This window comes from Telmatherina bonti (assembly GCF_933228915.1).
Source record: "Telmatherina bonti genome assembly, chromosome: 6".
Lineage (NCBI taxonomy): Eukaryota > Metazoa > Chordata > Actinopteri > Atheriniformes > Telmatherinidae > Telmatherina > Telmatherina bonti.
In genome coordinates, this window is record NC_136624.1 from 8622468 (window position 1) to 8649535 (window position 27068).

At 39.9% G+C, this 27068-nt stretch overlaps 2 protein-coding genes across 2 annotated transcripts; one reads left to right on the forward strand and one right to left on the reverse strand.

Moving 5' to 3' along the window:
* Positions 1–427: 427 nt before the first annotated feature.
* On the forward strand, positions 428–4959 carry LOC306757775 (microphthalmia-associated transcription factor-like; the record flags this gene model as incomplete). Its single annotated transcript, XM_079242909.1, has 9 exons — positions 428–460; positions 1037–1240; positions 1331–1426; positions 1502–1610; positions 1869–1952; positions 2164–2220; positions 2338–2413; positions 2944–3091; positions 4555–4959. The coding sequence occupies 9 exons, from the start codon at positions 428–430 to the stop codon at positions 4957–4959; spliced, it is 1212 nt and encodes a 403-aa protein (XP_079099035.1).
* A 6297-nt stretch (positions 4960–11256) lies between these two features.
* On the reverse strand, positions 11257–15397 carry LOC306757725 (2-epi-5-epi-valiolone synthase-like; the record flags this gene model as incomplete). The annotated part of the gene is made up of 5 exons (XM_079242851.1): positions 11257–11354; positions 11432–11684; positions 11769–12008; positions 12109–12742; positions 15252–15397. 5 exons carry the CDS (start codon positions 15395–15397, stop codon positions 11257–11259), a joined length of 1371 nt encoding a protein of 456 aa, XP_079098977.1.
* Positions 15398–27068: the final 11671 nt, after the last annotated feature.

Here is a 27068-nt window from a genome sequence, read left to right on the forward strand (position 1 = left end):
GGCTGGTTGGTCGTGAAACACTGGTGTCAATTGTGTTCCTGCTCCACAGAACAAATTATTTTTTATACTAGATGAGCAGAACTAAAGATTAAATGTTAGTTGGCCTTAAGCAAACTTCACTTTGCAGACTACTGGCCAATCAGTAGAAAGACTCCTTTGTGAGCTGGAGGTCGTGACGTCAAATGGTCTCCATAAAGACATAAATTCATAGTTTAATCTGGAACAACGCAGCAATGGGAGGATGAGTCTTCATGTCCTCCGTTTCTTAACGTGCATAACTAATGAGCTCCGGATAAATGAAGCAGGACGACTGACGGCGCTCAGATTTGCATGAGCCAGCTTGCTGTTAACAGTGTAAAGACAAAGGGATTACATATAGTGTATATAGGCTATTTTCTCTTGCAGTTTACTCCAAAGTGGTGACAAAATGCTGGAGATGCTTGAATACAGCCACTATCAGGTGAGGCGACTTTTATTTTCTGCTTTATCCTTTTAAATGTGGATTTAAACTCTAATTATGCAATGATTTAGCTACAAAGTAAAGTGGACAGAGGAATGGAGGGCATCTATAACAACATTCACACAAACACGAACCTTATTCTGATGAAACTCCTCGTCTGTATTTTAGTTTACACAGAGACGGATTCATACGGGACCAAGCGTGTCTGAAAAGTGTGAAAACTGAGCTGGTATAAACAGAAATAAGCATCAGCAAGATGTAGCTTTTATACCTGCAGGAGTTTCTAATAAGTTGCTATAAATATCTTTTTTATTTGGGGGGAGTGGAGGGGGACTGGGGGGGCGAAGACCATGTGACTTAAAGTAGCTGCCGTGTTCCTTTTTCTCTTTTATCAAAATATCTCAAACTTAAACCAAACAGAGTCAGGAAAACTGACTTTTAAAGGGTTGACTCCGTTAACGAGGAAATAACTGAGACGATTGTCCAGCTGGGGGGTAAAATGAGCAGTAAAACCCACAGACGGTTCTGACCTGACAAACTGCTCATGGTTTGGATTGTTCTTGGTCTCATCGGTAGGTGCAGTCCCACCTAGAAAACCCCACCAAGCACCACATCCAGCAGGCTCAGAGGCAGCAGGTGAGGCAGTATCTGTCCACCACTCTGGGTGGGAAGGCGGGCAGCCAGTGCCCCAGTCAGCCCCCTGAGCACAGCATGCCCCCCGGCAGCGCTCCCAACAGTCCCATGGCCTTGCTCACCCTCAGCTCCAACTGTGAGAAGGAGGTACACCTGCTCACTTCCTCCGTTTTATCCCAGTCGGACGTGTTGAACGAGCGTAAAACAGAAATAAAACGGGCTGTTTGTGTCACACAGATGGACGATGTCATTGATGATATTATCAGCTTGGAGTCGAGTTACAGCGAAGACGTTCTTGGGCTGATGGACCAAGGCCTGCAGATCAACAACCCGGTAAGTCGTCTGGAGAACGAACGTCTTCTCTCTTCTGGTTTACTGGGAAACAACGGAGCATCTGTAATGTTTCAGCTTCCCGTGTCGGGCAACCTGCTGGACGTGTACAGCAACCAGGGCCTTCCTCTCTCCGGCCTCGCCATCAGCAGCTCCAGTGCACCCAACATTAAAAGGGAATTCACAGGTAATTATGCCTGTTTTTTTTTTTTTACCTGTGTATATTTAGACCAGTGCACACAGAGATGTTAGAAAGCAGCTCAGGGAACCAGCACTGATGCACCACAAGGCCAGTTCAGTTTGATCCGAATCCTGCTGAAAGAAGAAGCAAACTCACACTTGTAGGAAGTAAAAGGATGATTGTTGACAAATGCAAATATTGTGTGCAATTTGGAAGTGCACAAGATACCAACAAGTCAATGATTTGCCCAAATAATTACTCCAGCTCCTGGCATGAAGCAAGTACTGGACAAGCCTGGATCCTGTGGCCAGTATGAAAGCTATCAAAGGCCAGAGGGCTTTCCAGTAGGTAAGCAACGCCGAACGTAGCTCTCTTCTCTCATCCTCACAAGCTGTGTTTCCAGTATTTTGTGTATGACTAAATCGCACACAATAAATAATTCCATAAAAAGAAACAAGAAAAAGTGCAAAGCTAATTTTTAGAGACCTTATCCTGCTGAGTCTGTAGATCATTTCTGATTGGCTGCGATTAAAAGACTAACGGCCGGCCTGCTTCACAGAGGCGGAGGTTCGCGCGCTCGCTAAAGAGAGACAGAAAAAGGACAACCACAACTTAAGTAAGGCAATTACAATTATTTCTTCCTTTCTCTAAGTGTGTGTGCATCAATACACATATCTCTTAACACTTATTTAATAAATAAACCAGTCGCTTTATGTTTTCTCTCAATTTCTAGTCGAACGAAGACGAAGGTTCAACATTAACGACCGCATAAAAGAGCTGGGAACTTTAATACCAAAGTCAAACGATCCGTAAGTACTTCTGCCTGTGTTTGGAAGGAGTTTCCACAAGTTATACTTCACTAAAAGTACATTAATGTTTTCTGCTATGGGTAAAAACCCTGCAGGTAGAGAGCTGAATATGTTCTATATCAGAATACTTTAGGATCATTATTTAGAATAACATGATTTTATTACATAATTCTTGAAGCCTAATATCAGGTTGTAAATTTTATCATGCACTCATTCATTAAGCAGTTAAAGCAATAAAACTCTGCCTCTGTGTGTTTACAGTTAAGATATTTATCATTTCTACATGAAAACGCTAATAACTAATAAAGCGACACAGTTCTGACATTAGATATTGGTTTTGAAGACATCCTCGGCCACCTCTTTGTTTGGTATTTAATCATTGACTTCATTTTTAGCATCCTCGGCTTCATGTGCATCCTTTAGGTGCATGACTTATGAGCTCAGATGAACCGTAAAGAATGATCCCGTGTTGTTGTGGTCAGCTGGTCAGTTGTCTCTGACTGCAGACCTTTGTCTCCTGTATTCCCCAGAGACATGCGCTGGAATAAAGGAACCATTCTCAAAGCCTCGGTGGACTACATCAGGAAGCTGCAGCAGGAGCAACAGCGAGCCAAGGAGCTGGAATGCAGACAGAGGAAGCTGGAGCATGCGAACCGCCATCTCATGCTTCGCATACAGGTGGGTCAGACCTGTCGATGCACATGCGACTCTAGCTGCAGAGTAGATTTACAGTTAAATACAGATTATTTAATATCAGCTGAGATGCAGCAGAACTGAAGCCACTGCAAATGGATCAAAACCCCTTAAAATAGGGCTGTGACGATATGCTTTTGTCCCGATTCGATTCCGATTTTTTTGGTGACGATTTGATTTAAATTGCGATTCTCACAATTCTCCATTATTGCTGATTTTCGTAGATTAAAAACAAACAAAAAAGATGTATAAAACTTTTCTTTTGCTGATCATTTTTCTTCATTTCAATGAGGAAAAAAACAACAAAGTAGTCAGATCATCATTCTGCTGCTATAATGCCCAAGAAGACAAGTAAAGAGATCAATAAAACAATAAAAATGACCTTTTTTTTAAATAATGGATTATTTTTATTTTTTAAAAAAAAGATTTTTTTAACAAAAACATTTTTTTTTTTTTAAATTGTGAAGAAAAAAAAAATCCAGATTTCCAATTTTTCGATCCACCCCGCCCGCCCGCCCCCCCCCCCATCAATAAGACACAATTCTTCCACTTTTCTGCTTCCTGATTCCTCAAAACTTATCAGGAGCAGTCCAGCATGAATCTGGAGTGGATTACATCAAAACTTCATCATTCCCACAGAAACATATAAAATCAGATCAAATTATGAGTTTATCTGGCAGCCCGGAGCAGCTGAACCCTTCTGATGATCCAACCAGTCACATCTCCCCTGTAACTGAGACTTTCCCCGTAATCCTGCAGGTCCTTGATGTTCCAGGTGCTATAAGGTTCATTTCTGCCCCCTTACCTACGTAAGACGGGACATGTCTTACAAACGTTTTCAAACTTCTGCGTCTTCATACTTCCATACAACATTTACATTGCCATGGTTACGTCAGTTCATCCACTTGTGGGCAGTGCCACGTTCAGAGTTCACTTACACGACCTGACGACGGTTTGTAGTGGAAATGTAAAGTCGCCTACAAACATTCATTCATTCCTTTTCCTAACCGCTTAATTCAATTCAGCTGGAGCCTATCCCAGCTGTCTTTGGGCGAAAGGCGGGGTACACCCTGGACAGCTCGCCAGTCTATCGCAGGGCGCTTACTAACATCCAAAAAACTTTGTTGTTAGAATCTTCTTCAGGCACTTTGAATTTGCTTGTTTCTGTTTCTTCATGTCCCTCTTTTTCTTCTCTGGTTGTGTGTCAGCTACACAGCTCAACACTGCCCCATGTGGTTCCCAGTGGTATTGCCCTGTTTTTACTACGTCTTATCTGATGCTTCCAGCGATGCTAGCTGGCTAAGCGTATTTGCTAATGATTATAGTTGTTGACTGTGTGAGTCAGGAAGGCTCCTTAAGAAGGAGAAAGCTGGTTTTTGGTAGAATTACTGGAAAATTTATTCAACCCTCACAAGAAATGATCTTCTTCATGTCTAATATTCATGTAGGAGCTGGAGATCCAAGCCCGGGCTCATGGTCTGACAGTGGTTCCATCCACATCCGTCTGCACGTCTGAGCTGATGGCTCGAGCCATTAAACAGGAGCCCCTCCTGGGCAACTGTCCGTCTGAGCTCTACCAGCACTGTTCTGCTCCTGATATGTCTCCTCCAACCACGCTGGACCTCAACAACGGTACCATCACCTTTGACCAAATTCCCGCTGACGTCAGGGACCCCGGCCCCTACGGAAACTCCAGGACCTGTAAAATGAAGGAGTTGGTAAGGGACAACACCCTGGGGCCGCTTTCCCCCAGCGATCCCCTGCTGTCCTCCATGTCCCCGGACGTGTCCAACAGCGTGAGCAGCCACCACAGTTCCAGCTCCAGCATGGAGGACAAGGACCACGGCTGTTAGCAGACACATTTACACCAACATTAAAGAAAAAACTCTGAAGTTATTTTAATTTTTATTGCATTTTTTGTCATAATTTTTGTCAATTCACTGCTGAACAAACTCCAGTGAGACACTGGAGTTCCTGTCTGATGTATATGCAACGCCTCATCACCATGGCATCAAGATGGATGGATCAGAAACATGAAGGACAAATGACTTGATTTAGATCTTTTTCTTTAGTATGTCTGAAGCTTTTATACACAAGAAAAATGTTTCCATATAAACATGTAAAAGTTATAATTATATTTCATTCATATAATTTATATCTCTATACTCTTAATATACTCAAAAATAAAAACACGGAGCACATTGTTGCTCTCATTATTATTAGGGTCGAAGCCATGTGAAGTATGGCAGGAGCCTCTTGTTATTGAAATGTTTATTATTCTCGTTCTCGTTCTATGCACGACTCGCTCAATTTTGACCCCCTTAGCCCCCGTGAAAAGTTGTGAAACTTGGCACATACCTCAATCCTGGCAAAAAATTTTAATATTCTGTGGTCCGCATACAATTCAATGCAAAAATGGCTCGACAGCGCCCCCTAAAACGCCAAAAATGGCCCTTAGAATTGGGTCAAAAAAGTTTAGTTTGACGTAGGACGACAAAATTCGGCACACATGTGTAACACGTCAAGCTGAGTAAGAAATTCAATAGTAGACATGTTGTCATGTCAACAGGGTGTCCGCCATCTTGGCGTTTGCGGCCATTTTTTGGCGCGTTTTTTTTTTCAATTTGGGCGCATCGTATTTGAACGAACTAGTCTGATGGGATTCATGCGATTGGCTCTAAATTCAGCACAAAGCTTCGTGACAAGATGGGGACCAAAAGTTATTCAAATCTTTCTGATAAGAGAAAGCTTGTTACCGTGGCAATCTATGGAAAAAGCCTTCTCGCCATGAAACATGGTTTGCTTATATCTCTGCAGAAATACATGCGATCTGCACCTAAATTGAAAGCATTCATATTTGGTATGTTCTTAAGACATTGTAACAGTTATTGCGGGTGGGTGGGTGGGGGGGGGGTCCCGAGGGTCCCAAACGTCTACTCTGACCTCAGGCTACGAAATTCGGCACGTGTGTAACATCCCAAGATAAGTAAAAAAACTCAATTAAACACCTGTTACCATGGCAACGGGGTGTCCACCATCTTGGCGTTTACAACCATTTAGCACTGTGTGTGCATTGTTTTCAAACAAAGTAGATTGGGATTGTTACTACTGACTTCAAATCCACCAGGAGGCTTTGTGACAAGTTGGGGTAGAGAGGTTGGCATGAGGCTTGGACCCGATGGATTTTTAATTTTTATTATTGTTCTTATTATTATTATTGTTATTATAGCTTTATTTATTTGATCTGTTTGTTATTTTCTTTTTACCTTTGAATTATTTGTACAAATGTGCAAAATATGGATATATATATATATATATATATATATATATATATATATATATATATATATATATATATATATAATTATTATTATATAATTATAATTATGATAATTATGTTATTCTAATATTATTTATGATTATACTTATTAAGATTGTAAAGATAAATAAACAATCCAAATTAATTTGATTTATACAACAGTGGACTTCCTGTCTATATTCATTTGTTGCTTCTTTTGTAAAATAAATAAATAAATATTCAGTTGTTTACTTGCCTACAAATTTTTTTAAATTAATTTTTAAAATAATCTGTCTCAGATGTGTCAAGCCTTTTACACCCTGATGTTCTTTCATCACTGGAACAAATTGGACAAAACTGGAACAAAACACAGTTTTTATGGAATAAAACCTGCTGGCTGAAGTGTTTTATGTCAGAAAGTTTTAACCAGCAACATTTCACACAAGAATGCCTTTTTCTGAAATATGTTCCGACATAACAAAGTAAAAACATGAATTTCAATTACGATCACTTGGAAGGAAAATGATACACATGCTTAATGGCTCGAATTTAGTAAATGTTTATCTGGATATTCAGTCAGACTTTCTGTTTCCAGATAATTATTTGTTTTCATCCAAATTATGTTAAATCAGAAGGCTTGTTGCCTGAACTTAACAAAACTGCAATGATAGTAATAAAAAATAAAAAGTTAATGTCTAAAGAAAGGCACTTTAGATCATCACCCATCCATCATGGGTCAAAGTTCAACCTCTTCGTTCTGCACTGCAAACGTTTGTGTTATGTCATTAATCAAAGCAAAACATTCATTGATATATTTGGTGGTAACTGATTTAGTATTTCATTGTTTTATTTATTTTTTATTTTTTCCATTTTCTAGATGTTTATTTGTTTACAACGGGAAGATGACTGAGTTTCCACTGAAATGCTTCATTAATCTGAAAAAAGTTCCCAGAAAACATGTAAACCTGACTATCAGCGGTAATTCATGCAGATGAACAGTAGGTGGTGCTGGTTTTCCATCCAGACTTGCAGAAGAAGATGATACATCAGCACTTCTCCATCCAAGCTTGAAAATTTGCTGTTTTGTGACATTTAACAATTTTTATCAGCTGTCTCTCATGTGTCCCCATCCAGCTGTGTACACTAAAAAATATGTTATGTTGTTATTTGGAGATTAAGCTATTTTTCTGGGCAATAATGTCCTTATAAACTGTAAACTGTGGAGATGATTAAATGTCCCATATGAAGACATTGGTGTTTAGTTCTGTATGGATGGTTTATTTTAGGATCATCAGATGGCTTTTGGACTTTGAGTTGAACTTTTTGTGTATGTATGTAAAAAACATTATGCAAGGTGCTCAGCTGACAGCGGGGGCAACTTAGAGTTCAACATCTTGTCCAAGGTCAGCGCAGCACGTGTGGCCTGTACATCAAACTTTTGACCCTGTAATTATTTAAACAGCCCACTCTGTCACCTGAGGAACAGTTTAACCCTAGTGACATTTCCATGAAAGTTGGCAGCTCAATTTTGAACTTTGCCCGAGAAGCTTTGACCAGAAAACGTGCCTCACTTTGTTCCTCATGCTGCTGTGTAGCTCTTTGATTTTAGTTTAAGATAATCCATCATTCCATCAATCCATTTCTTGTGTCATATGTCTGTGGTGTTTTCTTCTTTTCAACTTTTCAGTCCAAATGTGGTGACCATTCTCAATGTAGTAATGGTACTTTGTCATGCTTGCTTATAAGCATTGTGATGAATACCTGTGTGGACAAATAGCCTACACGCGTTCATCTGGACAAAGAAGGCAAAATGGAGGACAACAGTCCCAAATAGCAAAAAGTGTTTGGCCCAAATGTGCATTATTGTTTGCTCAAATTTGGCCTTGACTTACGGTGTCAACTGAATGTGAAAGAAGCTGCCACAACTCAGTCACATGACCACCACATAAGGAAGGCCCCCTGTGTTAGGACCACTTCTGGACCACAACGGCCTACTATGATCCTCATCCAGGCCAACAACTGATACCTGGACCACATGTGTCCCACAGAAGGCTTGTCGTAATCCCAGCTAGGCTGATAACTAGATAAAGCTTGGCTAAATTACATGCTTTTTTTTTTTTTAGCAGTTTTAACAAAACATAGACAAAATTGCAAAATACCAATAGAAAAAACATTGATAAATTATCAACAGACATTACAACACAGGGATTGTTGTCAAAAGAAAAGTGTAGAGTTAGTGCATGTTGAGAAAGAAAATTGGCCTACAATATAAAAACACAAAAACTAGGTATTGTGCAGTAAAGTGGCAGAAACATTTAGATGATAGTCAAGCGGAGTAAAAGAAAGTCCAGGAGGGGGCAGAAAATGGGAGGATAGGCAGTTTACAGCTAGTCTTCTGGCATTTTTTTTAATGTGGGATGTTGCTGAGATCGGCGTCTTGCATAATGTACAACAGCAGAACACTTTTATTGTAGCGCAGTGATTGTTTACCAGTCCATAACCAAGTACCACTTACAGGACCCCCAAAAAACTTTCAGTTTTGCACCATCTATGGAACTTATGACAAGAAACGTTGCTGTTATCCAAAAAAAAAACTCAGTTACAACGCAGCTTCCGGTCAATTGGTGGCGGTGATTAGTTGTTCAACAAACTCTAATAAGTAAAAGACACTCAGCTAGCAGCTAGCCTGTCGCTAAAGTTCTAAAAAAGTGTTCAAAACTGAAAAAATCAGAGACAAAAATGGTCCAAGCCCACCACAAGGGGAAAATATTGTACAATAACAATCTGATTTATTAAGTGCGGTTCACTTAAGTAAACAGAGAAGATGGAGCTGAGCTAATGCCAGCTAACATTAGTTAGCATTGTCCATCACCAAAGTGCTAAGCGGCATCTCGAAACCAAACATCCAACACTGGACGGAGAGATGCTGGAAAGTTCAACAAATAAAAGAATAAATGTGCTACCGATGCAGAAAACACTGGTCATGTCTGGAATCTTAAAAAAAAAGAAAACTATCAAATAAATACATTTTTAATTAAATGTTTTGTGTTTCAGTGTTTCAAAAAGGTACAGCTACATTTTATCTAAAGTGTTATAACAAGGAACGTTAGCTCCACTCGATCATATGAACTGATCATTTATTGTAACAAGTCATGGTTGAAGTTATAGATCAAACTCACTGAAACACAGATCACACTTAGTGGCACCACAGACAGGCAGTAAAAACTTAAGCTAAGCTAGCATAGCTTTAGCAATGCACTCACTCATCATTACAAAAGAAAGTTAAACCGAAACTGGTGACGTGTTGAGTCATTATCATTTCACAAAGCAGTTATGAACTTCCCTGTCAGCAAGCTCTGCTCAGCCCTGTAATGTTGCCTGACTATAACTTTACTTCTCTACGTTACAGCGAGAAGGACTAAAGATTAAATGAAGTCAGAGCTTTATTGGATAAAAGCTCCAAGTATATCATTCTGCATGACTCTGACACTTAAAAGCATTTACTGTTTTCTGCAAGAAATAAAGAATAAATCGACGCTGAATTGTCAAATTCTCTGGCCGATGACGATTATCTTGAGAAGGGCTGTAATTGGCCAATTTAATCGGCTGGCCGATAAATTGGTCGGGCCCGAATAACACAAACTACTTGCAAAATGTCTTTATGATGATCTTATTGCATCATGTTTATATTTGAAAAGACTTTTGTTATTAAACTGGAAGTGGATATGGTTTACTGAATGCAAATAAACCCATAGTGTTAATATTTGGATTGGCCTCGGACCAGTAAAAATGCTGGGTTCCAGTGACAGGTTAAGAACTGCTGGTCTGGAGACACTGCATTTTAAAACAGGCCCAACAGAAGAGAAAATTATTTTATCAAAACATAAACAACTCAAACTTCCAATTTTCATTGTAGTTTAAAGGAAGGCAATAAAAGTACTACATTTTTACACTAGCATTAGACAGTTTAAACAGACTGGGTACAAGTAGCACGTCCTTTGTAGCATGCAGCTCGTCGCATGTAGCACATCACATTGCCATGTGTTGCAGAATAAATTTCACTAACGAGAAAGTGAAATGGTTTAAAAATGCACATTGTAGCTCGTTTAGCTCAGTTGCAGTTAGCTTTAGCTCAGCTATCATGAAACCGTCTGATTCTCCAATCTTGGAGCACTCTGACTTCTTTACACTATATAACACACTCATTACACACGAACCTTTTCAATGGGAAATTATAAAGTGTTAAATTTTTTGGACAAATGTAATTGTTATATTTTGTTAGGTTAAATTGATTGTGTGTGAACTTACTAAATATTAAATGTCAGTAAAAAGCATTTGTGATTATTATTTCACTAAAACCACACACTTCCAGATCATCAATAAAAATCTTTAATGGTTTATAGACAGTACATTTGACAGTCATAAGAGGCATGTAACAAGCAAGCAGCAGGTTACGAGCCTGCTGGCTGCTGCGTTTACATGATTAAAAACCAGTTCAATAGGTATTCAAAAATTAAAAAAACATTTTTATTTTCTTTTTCAATTTGTCTTGCAACCCTGTAAAATGAAGACAAGCATTAGCCTAGTTTTAACCACCATTTCGTCATACAACTCAAGCTGACAGATTTTTGCCAGAAAACAGACTTTTCTCCGCCTTTCCCTGGAAATACTGCCAGTGTAAATACAGCTGCCACCCTTCTGGCCCCAGTGGCTGTACTTGTGACAATACTATACAAGTATTTTTCACCTCAGCCTGTGACTACAACGGTTTTCCCCCATCCATGTGAGCCATGCATAGATACATTTAGCTAAATATAAACAAAACTATTTTAAAACTGCACATTGCTAATGATCAAGCATCGCAGGTGCTGTCAGAGGAAACGCTCAGTTCTTCACACCACTTCATGTAAGCTCTGTGCAGGATCTCGTAGGATGTGTTGTTAAAAATTTCTGCAAAGAAAGGATGTTTTAGGTAACGTACATAAAAAACAAAACTTTGCTTTGGCGCAACCAGGTATGATTTTTACCTGCTTCCCCAAGACCAACAGGTAGAGGCATTCGGACCAGACCCCCTGAATGTTTCAGCCTGTCCTGAAGGGACTTCTGTATCAACTCCATGGTGAACTCCTCGTGCCAGATGGGGAGCTCCAGGCCCACCATGCAGCTAATGATCCTTTTCTTCTCCTCTTCTGTCAATAGACCACTCTCCTGGGACACGTAAACCATGTACGACATATCGATGTTCACCGCCTCGCCGTGCAGCAGCGATGGAAGAACTTTCTGAATGATGATGGAAGCATGAGGTTGTATGAGGAAAGTTTCACAGGAAAATGGTCGGCACACCTGCTGTAGTGGAGAACTTACCATCTCTAATGCCGGACTTATAAGGTGGCCAAAGTCAACAAGTCTGTTTAGGTCGTCCTCCCAGAGGTTTGGAGCCAGCTCTTCCAGCATGGTAGTGATGGCGATACGGGTCGCCTGAGATGCTGCCTTTAAGCTGCTGTGACCATATACAGTGTTATCTGCTTGGAATTTAGTGTCTAACAACATAGGGCCATGCTCCTCCAGGAGCTCGAAGAGGCCCCTGTGCTTCATCAAAGCCATCTGCAAATGGAAAGACGTTACAAGGTAAACTTTCATGAGAAGATCTAAACTACTCTTTTAGCACATGATCAGCCTCGAATGTGCAAGAACGCAACTATACCTTTAACATCTCTGCCAGCCCATTGGAGATGTGCCTTCGAGGAACAGTTTGTATGAATGACAGGTCGAGGAGGGCAGCGGCCGGCGGAATGTAGGCGCCCAACTTGTTCTTGCAGTTTGCAAAGTTAACCCCGGTCTTCGCCCCAACACTGGCGTCAATATGGGACAGAAGCGTCGTTGGGACCCTGATGTAAGGGGTGCGCCTCCTGTAGAGCGACGCCGCCAGGCCCACAATGTCGAGACACACCCCACCACCGATGGCAATGATGGGCTCTGTGCGGCGGTCGAGGGCGAAGTCGTTGACCTGATCTAGAATCTTCAGGGCCGTTTCCATGGATTTGTTCTCCTCGGTGGTTGGAAGGGCCAGGATCTTGTACACCACATTGTTAGCCTCTAAGTATTCAGTCAGCTTGGGACCGTAGATCTGGTAGACTTCCTGGTCCACCACTACAAATCGCCTGATTGGCTTGTTAGACTTTTTAATGTCCTCCAGTTGCTGGAGGTCAGTGATGTGGCCCAGCAGGAGGGTGTCGTTGCTTGGATCCAGCAAGCCGCGAGTCTCGATTACCTTGTAGGTGAAGGTGATGGGACTAACCACGGTCCAGGAGGTGCCCTGTTCTGTGATGCTTTCATAGCTGCAGCAAAAGACACAGCAGGCATTTATCTTAAAATCTGATTTTTTATTTTTATTTTTTAAAAATACAGGTTTTTCTACCTTTACAATTTTGTGACGAAACGAATAAACGTTTTTAATTAAACTCTTTCATGCACAGTGGCCCTGTAGTGGACACCCATTTACAAGCTTTCTTCTTGCATATTCATGAATGAGGATGGTATTTTTGTTAAAAAAAAACAAAACAAAACACTTCAGTGGATGTTAGTGGGTCATTCAATATATTTCCACTCACTGGAAATAAATATGTGATATAATTGAACAAATGTAATAATTACAGTTTTGCCTTTGCGATAAATAGGAAAAGAAAATGATACAGCTATATTTTATACAAGATTTACATAATATGATTATATATTATCTTATAATATTTTATAGAATAAATTAAAATAAATAATAATTTATGATAAATTTCTAAATATGACTAATACACAAAAGAAAAGCACCATTGCATATGGTAAAATTCAGCATTTAAAAAAACGTTGCATTGTTTTTATTGATTCATGCATGAAAGTTGATTAAATGTTTAACATCCTTTGCCTCCTATCTCATGTATGAGATCTCTGTTTATTTGTTCATGAGAGGAGGCTTTGAGCCATTTTGATGCTCTCTTATCAGGGCAGGGGAGAGAAAACACTGATCGACACAAAGGTGAAAAGTTGCAGGTCAAATGGCTCAGATAACGAAACATGTGATGGTACGAGTGAGATGATGTTCTCCTGGTTTGCATAAACTCGCTTCTGTAACCCCGAAGAGGCACCAGAGAGATGATCTAAGGGCTACTGGGATCAAGTCCCTGCATCTTGTATGGATGAAACCCCCATTCACTATTAGAATTATATAATAATGGGTCTTTTCTTTCATAGTTGGAAGCTTATGTAACGCTCCCCCTCCCAACTCACCAGGCTTCTCCTCAATATGAACCCAAGAGCAACTTTTAGTTCTTTGTCTTGAAAAAGGAGTGGCCATGATGGACTGAACAAGAACTGATCTTTTTTTCGCCGGAGGATCTTCGTTAATTTTTTAAATATGTGAAACGATGCTAAATGATCTCCAACGTTCCAGCCGGCAGCCACTAACGTCCCGAATCAGCATCCCGTCCTCCTGAGGCTGCTGCTGAAAACACTTCCAGCTGATCAGCCTCACATCAGACACATTATTATGTTTTCTATAAGCTTACCGTATATATAAAATGCTGTTTAATGCTCCCTTACTGTTGGACACATACATATGTAACATTCTTACTCTTTGTCACCAGTAAGGCTGCTGAGACTCAGAAAGCATGACTTCTAAAAACTACCTCAGAACTGCGAATGTTTGATCATAAACATCATCAGCAATTAAAACACAGAGATTTATGATTAATATTCAATAACTAATGACTAAATTGAATTGGATTATAACTGGGAAATCTTTATTTAGATGAATTATGTGATGCGCTACAGTTTTTTTCTGTCCTGAATTTCAGGTTTTCCTTCACAGAAAGGCGTCGGTACTTCTGAAAACTCTCAAGGTAAGACTTAAAAGGATTCACCTGATGTGTGGGAAGCTGTACATTTCCTGGAAGGGAATGAATCATTTTAATGTTTTTTTTATTAAGATAAGTTTCTAGGAAAAACCCACGCCCACACTTCCAGCTACAGGAGGTGTCTCTCAGACGACATTTTGCAACACACATTGTAATGAAACTTTTTGAAGGTTTCTACCAGGCATTTCTGTGTCTGGCAGGGCTGAGGTCTAAATTATGCTCTGTAGAGTTTTTAATGCATTTGCTCCCCGTCATGGAGTAAAAAATATTCTGCCAGATGGGTTTGGTCGGCCCCTCAGCCAGGGGTCCCTGACTGTCACTGATGGACATTCATCACTTCACTTTATTAAACTTTTAAAGGCTGCACATTTCCATCCAAAATATCAGGACTCAGGCAGAATTTTGGTTTGTGCTTTAGTGTATGAGGTTTTTTTTCTCTGTATTTTCACCGCGTCTTCCTGGCGCAGCCCGGAGTTACATGACCTTTTTTTTTTGCCCTCGACCCCCTATGATCCTATTGTATCTCTGTTCTTATCTATTGTAAGGCAGCGCTGTAATAGCTGCATGGCCTGAGCTTAGCTCAATTCTGTATTGCCCTTTTGTCATGAATGTTACATGTTTGTATGTCTGACCTTGGACGAGCTGGCTTGAACTCTGAATTTCCCCTCGGGGATGAATAAAGTGTCTTTGATTTGATTTGATATTCATGACTTTTTAGCGTCGTGCCTCCCTCAAAGTCAACCTTTCTGCAGGCTCTACTCCTGTTTGGTAACCAGTTCATCCAAACATTCACTCACCGGTCTGTTAGCAGACATGAAGACAAAAGATCCCTCAGCAGCTGCCTTTTCTTTGAAAAAATAAATAAAACTTATATATGCATGTAAAAAAAAAAAAGCTTTTTCTTTTTATCTGCAGTTAAAATGATTAACAAGGTTCTACTTACATTTTTGCAGCTGAGACACAGTCAACTGCAGCCTTATTGATCTTCTTCCCCAGTTTGCTCTTCCATGTCCCTTTGACCTGCACTAAACTCAACTCTGTGGTCTTTTTTTCTTTTCCATCGTAGTCAACCTGATGAACTTTTCCCATTCTATCTGTGATGACTGAAAGCTGCAGGTATGAGCAGACCTCCTGAGGTTTTTCCTTTTTTTTTTCTCTTGAGATGACTGCTGAAGTGGCTTTATATACTTAGAGGATGCCACAGCGACAAGGGAGGAGCATTTCTCTATAGTTTCCTCATCACGTGCTATCACATGTGTTTTGTGTAATTGTAAGGCAACACCTGTTTCGTTGGCCGAAAATGTGACTGTTTCTGCACCAATGAGGATGGGTGTCTCATGAGGTTACCAGGACACGGGGGCATTCTCTTGAGAAGTTACATTTTTGATGTTATCTAAACTACTGAGTAAATAATCTGAACAAAATCATGTAACTTCACAAAAACTCAACACAAAGAATGATATATTAAAAAAAAAAAAAACTTTGCTTATGCATTACAGGTGATTTTGAAACAGTTTTGTAGCCTTAGGATGAACTGTTAAGTTTAGATGGTGTAATCATGTTACTGAGCTGTTTTCAGAACTGGTTAGACTGGGCTCAGAGCTTTAAGTGTTTTCATAATCTCCTGGCTAACAGTGTGAAACCAAATACAGACCTGTAGAAATGCAGTCAGATTGTTTGGACGCAGACGCGGCTGTCTGATAAAGATTAATTTCTTCAGAAGAAGTTGTGGTAAAATTACATATGATTCGTTTCCACTGATGTAAATAAATACCATCTAAGATCCTGTGTTTAAATTCTCTGACTAATATTTAATACATAACACCAAAGATAATTTGATGAAGCAGTTCCAACCTAGTTTGTGTGTTGCTTAACACCCTGAAATTGAGTACTAAGCTCTCAGCACTCGTTACTGAGAAGATTTCTGAGCTTCTTCTGATCTTTAAATCTAAACTCTGACCGTTTGTGTGAAAGCTTGAAGTCTTTTTGTCTAAAAGGACCAAACTGTGTCTTGTAACAGTCATTTATTTGGCCAAAGAAGTTTCAGAAATCATGCAACTTGTCCGTGTCCTCCTGCAGAGTGCAAGGCTGTAAAAACACGAAAGACTTCAGAATTCCAGGATAACTTGAGAAATTTTCAGCCGTCAATACCTGAGTCTTTGCTGATAACATCGATTGTAGCCCTGACATTTGTGTAATCACTTAGATGCATCATGTATGCTGCACATTACCCATACTGCTACTTCCATGATGTAAAACTGAAGAGTAACCCATTTGTCAGAAAGTTAAACCCATGCTGCATTTTCATGTGAAAAAATGCAACATCTTTAGCATGAATGGACTGACAAATGAATGAATTACAAGTTGGAAGTTTTTTCTTTCCGCTTTCCTCTGAAAAAGCTGTAAACCCACAGAGCGCTCTTATGAAGACAAATGTGTATTAGCACTTTTTCTTTAGAGAACGTATCACTTCTGCCTCCAAGCTGACAGGTAGAAGAAGCCAGAGACTGTTGAAAGGACTTAGACATGAACTAATACTCTACAACAATCCTTCGTTGACGGCTTGGTGGAACAGTTTCAGACTCATTAGGCTACTGGATTAAAAATGAACAAAAAACACACAAATTCAACTAAGAGTCAGATATTTCTTATGCTTTTGTAAGAGCTATTTATGTTTGGTATTACACAACGTTTATGTAGATCATAGCAGCATTCAGGCTGATGTCAGAGACTGGAGTTTGTTGGTGGAAAGTGGGAGTAGTGGGGTGGTTTATGTGAGAGATAATGAATGATTTTGTGTGTGTTTACTTCAGTTATGCTATATACTAAGACATTGGGGGTTGATTTTTTATTTGCTGTCTAAATTATTTTATTTTTATATTGAATCTAGAAAAGCTGTCTGAGAGGTCAGACCTTCACCAGGCAGCGGCTGATTTCCAGTCTACACGATTAAAACTCTTTCATTATATATTATATTCATATTTGGTCCCAGAAAATGTATTTTTTTCTGTTGTGTTTTTTTTTTAAAGTAACACAAACATAAAAAGCATGAATGTTGTTGTAGCTTGTTATTTTCTATCAGAAAACTGATTTTTTTTAAAAAACCTAATTTATCTGCTTTTATCAGCAGTAAATCAAATAGGCCACCGCCAAGAACCGGTCTCAACCTGTTTAACTGTCACCTGCTGTCGCAGCAAAAACAGAATTTATTTTTATTTATTTACTGAAGTTTTTTTTTACCTTTGTCAAAGCATTTAAGTGGTGGTTTGTATTGCTTTAAGTTACATTTTTACTCAAATTACCGCATTGTCTGCAGTATGCAGAAATTTCTTTCTTTAAACCTTTATAGGGCACTAAATGAAATACCTTGAAATTAAAAATTTTAACCTAAAATTGTGTTTTGGGTATGTACCAAGACCTCCATTCTGTTGTTGCATTTAAAAAAAAAAAAGAAAAAAAAAGTTTTATACTGAAAATGAAAGAAAACAAAGTGATCAAAAATCGTCACCTGCCTGATAAATGAATAATGTTCCCCCAGTTTCGCTTCCACAACCTGACCTACTGAATGTAGGTCTGACTCAAAAAACTAGTTAACTTTAGTAAACTACTCTGACATTCTAACTGTAAGTTACAAATGAAATCCCACTTTTCCCGCAACCCTTAGGACACATTCACATCAGCCTTTTTGATTTGAATCCGAGTTTGTTTGCTCGTAAAGTTCCTTCATTTGGGAAAATGTGAATGGGCCAAACGAATTCTGATTCGGAGCAAAGAAGCGGACTTGGTTCGTCTACAAACGCAGGTCTCGACCGGTTTCATGCGTACCAAATACAGGAAGCGGACTACAAAATAAAGTCACTTCCTGCATTGCATTGTGGGAAAATACACAGCGGTTGAGCAAAGAGTCCTCTGCCTCGTCTGGTGTTCATACTGCGTCCATTGTTGCATCGTATTTCTGCAGAATTTTTGCCTAATACAAAATTTAAAAAAACCAAAACAGCAATAGTTTCATCTCCATGTTTGACTCACAACAGTTTTCTTCTTCACGCTGGTCCTGTTTTCTCTTTTGCTAAATACTAGTGCAGCGCCACCTTTGGTGAGAATGGGGATATGTTATTCTAATGGTTTGGCGCATTTGACCAAAGTGCAGTGTGAATGTAATCCGCATGGATCCACCCCCCTACAACTAAGCCGAGACCTCAGTCGGACCGAGTTTAGTGGACTATCCTGATGTGAATGTGCCCTTAATCGGACTAAACAGTTTGGAAAATGAATGAAATCCCATTTTTAAATTTGGGGTCTGAAATTTCCAATGGATGATTGTTCTTTAGACTTATTTATGCCCCCTTAGACCTGGGAAAAAAACTTGCTGCTGGCCACACATCCGTGTACGCATCATGGTGTTTTCAGCGCACCTTTGGCATGTAGGCGTGTTGGAGCGAGGTAACAACTTGACTTGAAAGCTAAAGGCGCTGATGCAAACATGAAGATGAGATCAGAGGTAAAAACAATGGTGGATAGTTTTGTCTTGCTGGACTTGTTGGCAAATACCAGTACTTTTATAATCATCCCCCATACTACAGTGACAAACACTCGTACCTCACAGTTAGCAACAAACTGGTAAACTGGTGTTTACTGAAATGCCATGGAAGTACAACTTACATGGCAGATTGATGTTTTGCAGTTTCCCCTTCATCCACTAGGGGCTCCAAAACACAGCAAATCCACATAGACTCCCACATTAAAAAGGCCAAGTTCACAGCAGAAATAAACATGTTTACCGCCTGGTACAAAAAATACTTTAGGTTTAATAGGTCAGGTTTACCTTCATGACAACTGTGTGTGTGTGTGTGTGTGTGTGTGTGTGTGTGTGTGTGTGTGTGTGTGTGTGTGTGTGTGTGTGTGTGTGTGTGTGTGTGTGTGTGTTGGGGGGGGGGGGGGGGGGGGGTTCTAACTCTTCTGTTTAAAAGTAATTTTTTCTTGAAATTCGGCATAATTAGACTGACAGATACCCAATATCCGGCTGTCAGAAGGAAAAATGTTGCACAACTGAGATTTTTAGCTAGCTAAAAGCCTGATTTTGCTTTAACTAGCCTACCTCTGTTAGCTGGTTAGCTCTTGTTAGCTCCAGGTTAGCTCGGTTAGCTCTGAGGTAAAGGCAGGTCAGAGTTTGATAGTGTCAATCATCCACCCCCACAGTCACGGCTCTCCTTTCAGCTCCATCGCTTTACCGACTTTTGTATTTTCAGGGTAAATGGCAGGTGTGATGCTGCTAAGATGGTGACTGTAAGGACTGTCTTATGAGCTTCAATTTAGCTCTGTCCTTCTTTTATATACAGTCTGTGAGCTAAACGTTACTATGTATGCAACATTGCAACCCTTAAGGTCCATTTATGTTCCCTTACGTATGTAAAAGGGGATGTCTGTTTCAAACATTTTAATACGTTGCAGCTCTCAAACTTCCACGTCTTCTACATTGCCATGGTGTTCATACACCAGAGGGCAGTACAGAGTTCAGTTTTAACTTCATCATTTTGACACCGACTGGTAGGTGTAATTTACACTTATTAAGTCATTTACTACCATTCAAAAACACCAGAAGAAGTAAAACAATAATATTTTTTGTTCCTCTCTACATCTTCTGTTTCTTTTTCTTGGACATTTCATTTGGCAATTTCTGTCATCTTTTTCCTGCATCTCTTCTTCTATGGTTTGTTCCTTTCATTAGTGCGTGTGGGCTAAACGACAAGATTTCTGGTGGTAGTTCTCCATTATCTGTGTAAGGTGATGGATCCGCAAAGATCTTGAAAATGCAGTAAATTACTTGCGTAACTGACACAGAAGCCGAGCGAAACTCCCAGTCGGCGTAGTCGGATTCTGTGTCGAGCATAAATGGGCCTTTAGTGTCAGGCGTGGTGGAGACCAGGCTGAAATATTAGCCTCTCCTTCTTAAGAAAAAAGACAATAAGGAAGGAGGGAATTAGTTTATTTCTAATATGTTTTAGTGAGCTAAAATGTGTGCAGATCTTTTATGATCTATTTTAAAATGTGCTGTGTTGTCCTGTAATAATAGTATTTGTTATGGTTCTGTTTTAATCATTCCTCTATGTGTGTGTCATAGGACACACATGAACATGGAATTAATATTGATCATTTTAGTTTGTTGTTGGAATTGTTGCAATGTTAACTATAAAAACTATAGTCATAGTCAACAAATAAATGCTGATAGTTTTCAGTCCTGCTTTTTTTTTCCCCCTCTAAACATCCAGCTTCGGGTCAAAACTAGTAATAATTAATAAATGAAAAATCATCACCTGTTACAGACAGTGTTCCAAGAACAGCTGGAGTAATTAACTTCTGTTTATAAAATCTGGTATTAAAATAAAAGTTTGCAGCAGAAAACATGGTCTTACTGTGTTTTTACTAGGGGTGGGAAAATTGAATAAAAAATTTGAAAACCGAGATTTTTTTTGCTTCACAATTTTAAATAGATTTTTTGTTAAAAAAATCAATTTTTTTTCTTCAAATAAATAACAATAATTCATTATAATTTTTTTTGTCATTTTGATTGTTTTTATTGATCTTTTTACTTGTCTTCTTGGGCATCACAGCAGCAGAATGATGATCTGGCTACTGTGTTGTTTTTTCCTAATTGAAATCAAGAAAAATGACGAGCAAAAAAATAAAGAAGTTTTATGCATTTATTTTGTTTTTAATCTACAAAAATCAGCAACATCGAAGAATTGTGAGAATCGCAATTTAAATTGAATCGGCACCCAAAAAATTGGAATCGAACAGAATCGGGACAAAAGTATATCGTCACAGTCCCAGTTTTTACCATCAGTTCCAGGTTGTAAGTTCTTCGGTGAAGATGATGTCTCATAGGAACTTATCCATGACTATAATGTAAATATTGATTAGGTTTTTTTCTTCATCTTTTTTATGACAGATTTAAGGAACATGTATTACATTTCATGAATAAAATGCTTTACGTAAAAATATTAAAGCATTACAGCAAGGTGCTGAGAGCATTAAAAACAAACAAGGGAAATGTCCAAAAGGAAATGCAAGTAATCAAATAAAAAGGACGGTGTGAGGAATTAACAGTAACTTTGACAAGAGGCAGCAGATCAGAAAATTTTTAATCTTGATTGAAAACAGCTGTGAGTTTCAGCAGACCTGCAAGTTTCTGGGAGTTTGTTTCAAACTGAATGCTAACTCTCCATGTTTGGTTTTTACTCTGGAAACAGAAAGTAGACCTGTTCCTGATGACCTAAAAGATCTAATTGGTTCATAACAAAGCGGAAGATCCTGAACGTATTTTGGTTCGAAACCATTGAGTGTTTTATAAACTAAAAGCAGGATTATGAAGTCAGTTCTCTGACAGACAGGAAGTCAGTGTAAAGATCTGAGGACTGGACTTGAAGGATCCACTTTCTAGGTCTTAGAGAGGATTTGATCAGCAGCAGCTTCTGATGGAGCACTGGAGCTGCAGCCACATTTTCTTAATGCCAAAACTTTTACTCAACATGTTTTCATTGGGCGAGGATGTGGACTCTGGACCAATCCTCGTGTAAAATATTTTTATTTCTGCTGACTGAACCACTGTTCACAGCTTGAGCCCAAAAAAAAGTCTGAACTCATCTTTAAGTCATGTGTATTTAAGTGGTGAAGTTAATCAACTTGGTCATTTAGTAACTCCAGTAGTTAGTCGACATGTTGATTAGACATAGGACGAGTCCGAGTGTGTTGAATTCCACTTAGCGGGTTTTTGTTGCGGTGCATGTTCTACAGCTAACACAAAGCTGCAGAGTGGAATGAAGCCCGCAATTCTTTCACTTTCACCGAGTGGAAGTTAAACACACCTTATGGATTAAAAGTCAACTTCAGTTTGCAAGTGATGAGTCTTGCTTTTGTTGCTTTTGTTCTTGTTATGTTATGAACACCATCATGAGCTCCTCCATTATCACCATGGTAACTGTTGCCTGATGTTGGAACTTTGAGATGACCCTGAAATCTGGTGGATGTGTTGCCTAACAACAGAAATGAGCCTTTACAAGAGGGGTGCCATCATGGTGTGATGTTTCCTGTTGTCTCTTTAGTTCCTGGTTTTCTGTTTTGTTCCCTTGTGTTTTGTCTCCCGTTTTGTGATTTTCTGACTCAGTTCACCTGTTCCTTGTTGTTCCCTCTGTTTATTTAAACCCCTTGGTTTATGTTCTCAGTGCTGGTTCATTGTTTGTGTTTTCCTCTTGTGTTCACTGTCCTGCATTTGGGTCCACACCTCCACAACCACTGTGACAGTGCCAAAGTCTGGTCTTCAAGGTCTACCATCCTGCAGCTTTTAGATGTGTTCCTTCTCTAACACCTGAATCACATGACTTGTTACCAGGTCTCTGCAGAGCAGAATGACATGCAGACTTGTGTTTCAGTTGAGATAGGGAAGGGATGCATCTAAAGCCTGCAGTATTGGACTTGGGCACTCCTGACTCACAGGTTCAGCTGCAGATGTGCAGGTCAAACTATATGTTTTCTACTCTCCTTCCCTTTCAGAGCTGGTGCTCATTCCTGCTGTGATGATACACAACACGTTCACATGAAACAACTGATGACTCTTCAACCAGAAGTGGACAGCAGGACAAACACAGCTGTTAAAAATCAATCCTATCGGAAGCCCGTTCCTCGAAGCGAGATACATATCTCTCCTGGGTTGACTTACCAAGACATTAAAGCTCTTCAATAACCGGTACAATGAGTCAGGTTCTCAGCTTGGTAATTCAACCTGGGTTTCCCGTCAAGGTCAGCGCGTGCTCCTAAGTAAGGGGTGGAGTTTGCAGCCTCCGACCAGTCGCAAACGTAGAGAAACCCTGCAGAGCAACATACCTGGAGCAACATACCTGGTGCCTGGAACACCTCACCAGGGAGGCGTCCAGGAGGCATCCTGACCAGATGCCCGAGCCACCTCAACTGGTTCCTCTCGATGCGGAGGAGCAGCGGCTCTACTCTGAGCCCCTCCCGGATGACCGAGCTCCTCACCCTATCTCTAAGGGGGAGCCCGGCCACCCTGCGGAGGAAACCCATTTCAGTCGCCTGTATACGAGATCTCGTTCTTTCGGTCACAACCCACAGCTCATGACCATAGGTGAGGGTAGGAATGTAGATCGACTGGTACATCGAGAGCTTCGCCTTCTGGCTCAGCTCCTTCTTCACCACAACAGACCGGCGCAGAGCCCGCATTACTGCAGATACTACCGATCCGTCTGTCGATCTCGCGCTCCATCCTTCCCTCACTCGTGAACAAGACCCCGAGATATTTAAACTCTTCCACTTGAGGCAGGACCTCACTCCCGACCCGGAGAGGGCAATCCACCCTATTCCGGCTGAGGACCATGGTCTCAGATTTGGAGGTGCTGATTCTCATCCCGGCCGCTTCACACTCGGCCGCGAATCGCTCAAGCGAGAGCTGGAGATCATGACCAGATGAAGCCAACAGGACCACGTCATCTACAAAAAGCAGGGACCCAATCCTGAGGCCACCAAGTCGGATCCCCTCAACACCTCGGCTGCGCCTAGAAATTCTGTCCATATAAGTTATGAACAGAATCGGTGATAAAGGGCAGCCTTGGCGGAGTCCAACCCTCACCGGAAACGAATCCGACTTACTACCGGCAATGCGGACCAAGCTCTGACACCTGTCGTACAGGGACCGGACAGCCCGTACAAGGGGGTCCGGTACCCCATACTCCCAGAGTAACCCCCACAGAAGCCCCCGGGGGACACGGTCGAATGCCTTCTCCAGGTCCACAAAACACATGTAGACTGGTTGGGCAAACTCCCATGCCCCCTCCAGGACCCCAAAGAGGGTATAGAGCTGGTCCACTGTTCCGCGACCAGGACGAAAACCACACTGCTCCTCCTCAATCCGGATATATATGTTTTTTAAGGGCAAATAGTTGAGAGTATGCCCACTTATTGAGGGACCCCTACACCACTGGATGGATGGATGGATGGATGGATGGATGGATGGATGCTTCTATCTTTTCTAAACAGACTAAATGTAAGTTTTTTCAAGCTTTTTGTTTTCCATGCAGTACATGGATCCCACATGTTGCATATTACAGGTTTAACTTGTCATCAGTAAAATTCTTATGCTTGCTTTGATTCTTCCAGGGTTGTTCCTGGTAACCAGACTCAGTCTGTGACTGAGCTAAGTGGCTGGGAAAAAAAACAAACAAAAAAAAAATACATACATAATCTAATTTTCTTTTTTTTTTCAATCTTAAATAAATAACTGACTCTTTCATTTGAACTCCAATTAAATAAACATGCCAAACATGCGAACAGTGTCCTTGCTAGTTGTTACTCGTTACATATTGAGTGAAATTTCTGATTAATTTTACTGCTCTGAGTAACGCCACATGAATTTAAAATTACCCTGCTGAAATATCAGGTAAAAAAGCCTTCTTTCTTTACGACAGGTGGAGATAACAGAAGTGCACTGTCAGCCTTCAGGCAGAACTCTGATGAGCATTTGATATACTGATGACAGCTTGAAGAAACCAGTTGTGAACTGGTACACCCTTGCAAAAAAAAGGAGGTGAAAATGGAAAAATGTCAAAGACTATAGATGACTTTGTCTTTTATTTACCAATTTTAGCTAAAGCTTGCTTTGCATTCTAGAGTTACTATTACCATTATTGCTGTTTGAAGTGATAGTTATGTCCACATTTGCATTAGGAGTCTGTGGTAGAAACATGAAGTTGTTTTTTGTCATTCTTGGGGCATGACTCATTTTCAGTTATCCAACATTTTACCTGTGTGAAGCTAAGCTGGAAGGCTAGCTTACATCACAGCACAGCTGTTTCTCAGCTGCAGCTGCAACATTTTTCTTTTCAAACATGTCTGTCATCTATTTGTGTCGTTAATGCTAAAGTTTAACTCACATATACCATACCACACCACACCATACCATACCATATTATATCATACCATACAATACAATACCATAACAGACCACACCGTACAATACCATACGATACCATACCATACCACATTTATTTATAGAGCACTTTAACAACAACACGTAGCTGATCAAAGTGGTATACAATTAGTTTGAAAAAAATACAAATACAAACATAAGCACAACTTAAATACCAAATTAAACAAAAAAAAAAAAAAAAGAAAAAACAGCAAATAGTAGCAATGAAGACAACTAAATGTCTCTGTTATAACCTCACTCTGGATTGAAAGCCAGGGAATAAGGAAGCCTGTCTGATATGCTGAGAAAGTTTATTTGAATTAAATTTGGAGTTCCCCAGAGCTCCATGTTGGACCTACAATTATTTAACTTCTACATGGTCCCACCTGTCGGATCAGGGAAACGAACCAAATATTTGATCACAACTCTGTGGATGAAACTGTTCTCTATATTACTGTCTTACCAGGATGTAGTGCCAGACAAAGACTCAATCTAAACGCTTTTACCATAGACTGTAAATACAAGATGGACAGGGCCTCCATGATATCACCCGTAGGTTTCGAAAGAACTGAACTGAAGCTCATTGGACGGTTCCTAACATCGCCATCTTGGCAGCGTCATGGAAGTTGTCTCTCCTGGAAAATACAAAAATGGGACGAGGTAAAGTTAAGAGGGGGGCTGTGAGTGAGGGAGTGGATGATTGACATCTAGCAAACTCTGACCTCCCTGTAGCTAAAAGAGCTAACCAAGCTAACGGAGGTAAGCAGATTAAAACTAAGTCACATTGTTAAGCGGCTAAAATCCACAGTTGTTCTACATTCCTCCTTCTTGAAGTGGGACACCATGTATTTGTCAATCTAAAGAACATGTCCCTAAATATACCAAATTTTGAGATGAAATTACTTCTAAACGGGGGAGTTGTAAAAAAAAAACAAACAAAAAAAAAAAAACATTGCCCCCACAGTTGTCATGAATGTAAACCTGACCTATTAAACCAAAAATATTTTTTGTACCAGGCTGTAAACATGTTTATTTCTGCTGTGAAGTTAGTCTTTTTACATGGGAGTCTATGGGGATTCACTCTGTCTGGACCCCTAGTGGATTAGAGGGGTACAGCAGTTTTTGGCACTTCTGCATAGGCTTCACCTTTAACCACCAGAGTTTAGGGTTTGCTCATCCTTTTGAAAAAAAATTGCTCAGCATTTTCCGAATATTTTGTCCAAAAAATTCACACGGCAATATTTTTTTTATCAGTGTAACATCAATGTGAACTTTCACATCAGTAGTGAAATTCCGCCCAGTGATTTTGCGTTTTTTTTTATTTTATTTTTTTTTATTTTTTTAACTGAGGTCAATTTTTTTAAAAATATTTGCAGATCACATGACTACTGGCTGTCACCACGGCAACCACCACGCGTCGCTCCAAATCTAATCCAAACAAAAAAATTTTGTTTTCTTATATTCTATTTAATTCTCAACAAATAAAGATATAAAACGGAGGATCTATTGTTTTTTTTCTTAACCTGTTTTGATGTCCATGTCACTTGTGCCACTTTAAGCTCCTGCCTGCAATGCATTGTGGTCTATCTTGACCTATCTAGTGAACATCAATGCTCACTACTTTTCAAGATGCAATTTGGGTAATTTTGACTGCACTATTTCTCTTTGGACATTCAGACACCCCTAGAAAATGGTACGAGCACTATATCGGACACTATGTAGGGAATAGGGTGCACATTCGGACACAGCAGGTGTCATTTTGAACTCTGAACAAGGTTTTAACTT